The sequence below is a fragment of the Atta colombica genome, unplaced genomic scaffold, assembly GCF_001594045.1.
Source record: "Atta colombica isolate Treedump-2 unplaced genomic scaffold, Acol1.0 scaffold53, whole genome shotgun sequence".
NCBI lineage: Eukaryota > Metazoa > Arthropoda > Insecta > Hymenoptera > Formicidae > Atta > Atta colombica.
Window position 1 is genome coordinate 544,326 of NW_017259543.1, and position 4,980 is coordinate 549,305.

Genomic DNA, 4,980 nt, shown 5'->3' on the forward strand with positions numbered 1-4,980 from the left:
TATATATATATATATAGTTAAATATTACATAGGTTTTATATACACAAATATGTATAATTAAATATCAGTCCTTTTTATTATCAGTATTATAATATTAACGTTTTCTTACAATTTAATGTTTATTTCGAAAGGTCGTCTTCAATCGAATAAGTGAATAAAAAAGAACGGTGTACGCGAGCGTGGATTTACATAAATATGAGAAATCGATTCTCCCGGTTTCAGGGCGGCAGCACCCTGGGCATGAGCGCGACGCACACGCACGCGGAGAGGTTCTCGTTGTCGGAGCACGCAGCCGAGCAGAGACGGATCCACCGAGCGCGTCTTGCGCAGCTGCGTTCGGAACGCAACTGTGCGACCAACTGCGTAACCGAGACGGCGTCTAGCTCGGAGGACCCGAGCGATGACACCGACGAAGAGCCGAGCGATAACGAGGAACTCGACATCGACAGTTATTACTTCCTACAGCCGGTACCCACGTGGCAACGCCGAGCGCTTCTTAGAGCTGCCGGCGTACGGAGGATAGATGCTGTCGAGAAAGATGAATGTCGTGATATCCGCGCTAGCAGAGAGCATTGTGGATGCGGTTGCAAGGGATACTGTGATCCTGAGAGCTGCCCTTGTAGCAGGGCCAACGTAAAATGTCAGGTGAGAGAACGAGAGAGAGAGAGAGAGAGAGAGAGAGAGAGAGAGAGGGAGAGAGAGATAGATAATAGATGGATAGATTGATAGTAGATAGATAGACAACTAGATAGATATCAGGTAGATAGATAGATATAAATAGACAGAGAGAGAGAGAGAGAGAGAGAGAGAGAGAGAGAGAGAGAGAGAGAGAGAGAGAGATGTATGGAATTAATGTTCTATCTACTATCATAAATTAATTGAACGGTCTAAGACGATAATTTAGCTCTTCTGAACTGCACTTTATTTTAGAGAAAGAAAGAAGAGCATATCTTTATGTATAAAATGTAAGGAACTTTGATTGAACGCGAAGCGAAAAATTAAAAAGTTCTGACCTACTTCTTTAGAACTCACAAAAATTCATGTAAACTTAATTTTCTCCAGTTTGAGAGATCGATGTGTTATATAATTTGAAATTAACTGTTGAAATTTTTAGAGACCGCCGTTGCAGTAAATCCTTCCAGCAATTAATCTTCATTTGTTAACACGTTCTACTCGTTTAGATCAGTTTAGCTGATTGAAGCTGGATTAACTGAAAGATTTAACGAGATAAACTGGAAATCAATTTTTCTTTAGCTTTAAAAAAGAGAACTTCGTGCTGGGAAGTGCGAAACGATTTTTCACTAAATTCCGGTTTTCAGGTGGATCGACCAGGTTTTCCTTGCGGCTGCACACGAGACGGTTGCGCGAACAGTACAGGCAGAATCGAGTTCAACCCAGTGAGGGTACGAACGCATTTCATCCATACGTTGATGCGATTAGAACTGGAGAAAAAGCAACGTGACGAAGACGGTGGCGGCGATCATGATCAGGTGATGGACAATCAGGGACAGAATGGCAGAGGAGCTCGTCCTCTAAGGGATATCAGTTCCTTGGGGATGGAAGCTACCGTGGGTGACGTGTGCGCTATTCCGGGGACGGGACCCGGGGGAGGTGGATTCACGACTTTACACTATGAGACAAGTCACGAAGGTGTCGGAGCTGGTGTGGCTGGCTGCCAACCAGAGGTGCCTGGCACACGGGAGGACAGTCTGGACTTGTACGCCATTAGGGATGATTGTTACGCGAATGAGGATGCAGTAGACAGCAGTCAGTCGGTCGTCGTGCAGCGGAAGCTGCATCCAGAATTCGGCCAGACCTTTCAGAGCTTTTCGCCCGGCGTGCAGAGCAGTGCCGCCGGCGGCGGCGGTGGTGGCGGTGGTGGCGGCGGTAGCGATGGTGGCATGAGCTTCCAGCAGTCTTCGTATCAGGATTACGGATCGCCGTATGCGAGTTTGCCATCTACATCGCGATTTCAGCCGCCGCCGCCGCAGTTCCAGTCGCCGCCTAATCCGGCTGCCTTCACGCATTACGGTCCTTACGGTGGTGGGCCTCAGAATGCCGCGGGTGCCACTCTTCAAGGCGGTTGTGCCGCCCAGGTACACCAAATGCCGCAGCCACCGCCACCGCAGGGTCAACAGCAGCAACAGCAGCAGCATTCGTCCTATGATGCGACGGTGTTCGCGCAGGATGACGCTACGAGTACCGCACAATACACGAACCTCACCAACTCGGTGCAGCCGATGAATGCAACAGTGGTGCAGCAGATGCAGGGTAAGCTTGAGCCCTTCTCGGAATTGCTTAGCGGCAGGTACTCGTATTACGGTGAGATACATGAACCGCAACAGCATCACGGTACTTACGGTACTCACGGTACGACCGGCAAAGTCGCGGAAATGATCGAGCCCAGTCAGGTCACCGGCGAGCAACAGCCCGATGGCGCGTCCGAGGACTGTGACGAGAATTTCGGTGAGATCATCAAGAAGTCTATGGTGGAGACTGTGTCCGCCTAGGATGAAGGAAGCCTACCTCGCATCGGAAATATCTAGGATGTAACGTTGCCGCTGGTTTCTTCAAAATCGGAAGGCTGAAGCCTTTTCCTGTCCACGCGACGAGAACAAGGAATTTGGCCCTTAATGCTCGATAGTCTGTTTTTTCGAGACCTTTATTCAGGACCGTTTGAATACAGGGACACTTGTCACACTCCGTGAATGTTGCTAGTGGCTCGGTTTCTTCAAAGTCTGGAAGATCGAAATTCTTCGGATCTTTTCCAATTTTGCCAATAATCTCGAAAACGAGAACTTCGAGAACAATCTAGATGAAAGAAGGGATTCCGGAGGTTGTTGACGGTTCGCCCTTCCGTGCGATACGTGAACAGGAGCGAACATGGAGGTGCCCTCCGAGGGAGATGGAACGTCTCCTGGGGCCTTTGGTTTTTGAGAGATCTCGTTCGAGATCGTTAGAGAATTTTACGGCTACGACGTGTGCGTCCGCCCGGGATGGAGAGACTCGTGACGTCATCGTCAGCGCCGTCCTTAATCAGGATTGATGCGCCGGTGAAGTTACTCTATACAGCACAGAAGCAATAACGTTGCAATGTTATTGTAATGTTTCTAGAACGTTGCAAATGTTGATGTAAATTGCTGAGATAATCTGTGTTGTATGGGACTTCACGATATAAAATTTTGCGAGCTTATATATAATTCTTTTTCACTGCGATCGAGAAAATTCTCGTTTGAAAGTGCGGAAGAATAGTAGTAGATCGTGAAGATGAGTGACTCATTCGGCGCAGACTGACGACGATGTACGTTATGCGAGACGACGACGAGGAACTGGCCTTGGCAGGTGGGACTAGAAATCCTCAAGTAGGAGATTGGCCATTGGCCGCCATATTCAGAATGGATAGTACTTAAGATAGAATGAGATCTTCCAGGTGGAATGGAACATTTTAGGAATATTGTAGCAACGTTTCAACATTTTATGCTACCTGGACTCATTCTGTTTTGTGAATCTATCCTAAATTTGGTAATCCTAAATATAATAATATGGTGGACCAATCAAAAGTCTAAACAGTGACCAATCTCTTATATATAGTCTGTTCTTTTCAATTGTACTTCTTGTACCATTCATCTTTTCCTCTCGTTAGAGGAAGGAATGTTAGAGAGAAAAGGAAGGAAAATGAACGTTGCAAAAAGTTTAGCTTGAAAGAACAGATTTTTGAGTATTTTTAGGTGGGACCTCCAAGCCCTGGGATTCTCGTTGGAAATCTTCAAGAGCGATCCGTGAGCAATGTTAGGAAAAGATTTCAACGAGGTTGTGACCAAGAAATAACACATGGGATCAGCTTATAGATTGCAGTTTATAATATCTAACTTTAAGCGTTAAGGAACGACCGACCGGGAGCGGGTTGCGCGTCCTTTTGGACGAGCCTCAAGGGGCTGCGTACATGGAAAATGTATCGATCTAGAGCGAATCTGCGCTCGCTCTAATTCGAGAGAATCGTTCTGGAATACACATATACACAAATACACAAACACATAACTATACAGCACAGAAGCTTGCAGCAACATTGCTGCAACGTTGCAACGCTACTACATTATTTCTGAAATGTTGCAACGTTGCTGTAATATTATTGGAATGTTGCAATGTTATTGCAATATTGCTGAAATTATCTGTGCTGTACAAGTATACACAGTTGAATTTTGAAGATTTATATCATTTATGTATATATTGTACGCAATATGAAATATATTGCGTATGATATGCTGTATATCGAAATTTATATACATATATATACAAATATCAAATCTGTATTCAATATTTTTATATCGGGATTTGTATAATATTTATATGAATTTTCTCATATAAGTACTATATACATTTAATAGAAATATGTACATTTATTTAATGTTTTATAATGGAATTTATTAAATAGAGCTCCGATTAGATTGATTAATTCTCAGTTTCTCACGTCCGAGTTTTTAGCGTCGAGGAACGTTGCGCGGAAAAAAAGTAAAAGGAAAAAAACTAAAGATTCTGCAAAGTGCATTGCAACTCTCGGTAAGGCCGAAATTCCAGAGTGAGGACTTTGGATCTCTCGAATCGATAGAGCTGCCGAATCGCGCTCTAGAGCGGAACTTTAAGACGTGAGGCGAAGAACAAAGCGAGACACAACGTTTCGTTGATCGCTGTTCTCAAACGGCGAAGATAACGACGACAAGAATAATAAAATGTAAAGCGAGAAAGGCACACACGTACACATGACACATTCGTAGACGACAAGCGTGAAACGTGAGCGATTGTGATACTTGTGCATACGAAGAGAAAGAAAAAATTAAGAAGAGGGGAAAGAGAAAGAACGGTTCAGCGCCAAGTTGTAGGTTAAGAGATAAATTATATGGGACTTTTTTTACGCCGGTCGATGTAGAAGCTGCGAATGTTTCCAGTGATCGACGACGAAGCGCGGATTTCGATTTTCTTCTC

At 44.7% G+C, this 4,980-nt stretch overlaps 1 protein-coding gene across 1 annotated transcript in view; it reads left to right on the forward strand.

Annotated features, from left to right (window-relative positions):
* LOC108691860 overlaps nucleotides 1-4,186 on the forward strand; it is a 46,765-nt gene extending 42,579 nt beyond the window's left edge. The window contains exons 4-5 of the mRNA XM_018199796.1: nucleotides 223-645; nucleotides 1,320-4,186. Of these exons, the coding sequence (XP_018055285.1) occupies nucleotides 223-645; nucleotides 1,320-2,510 (1,614 nt within the window). The 3' untranslated portion in view covers nucleotides 2,511-4,186. The remainder of the gene's footprint in view (nucleotides 1-222; nucleotides 646-1,319) is intronic.
* Nucleotides 4,187-4,980: the final 794 nt, after the last annotated feature.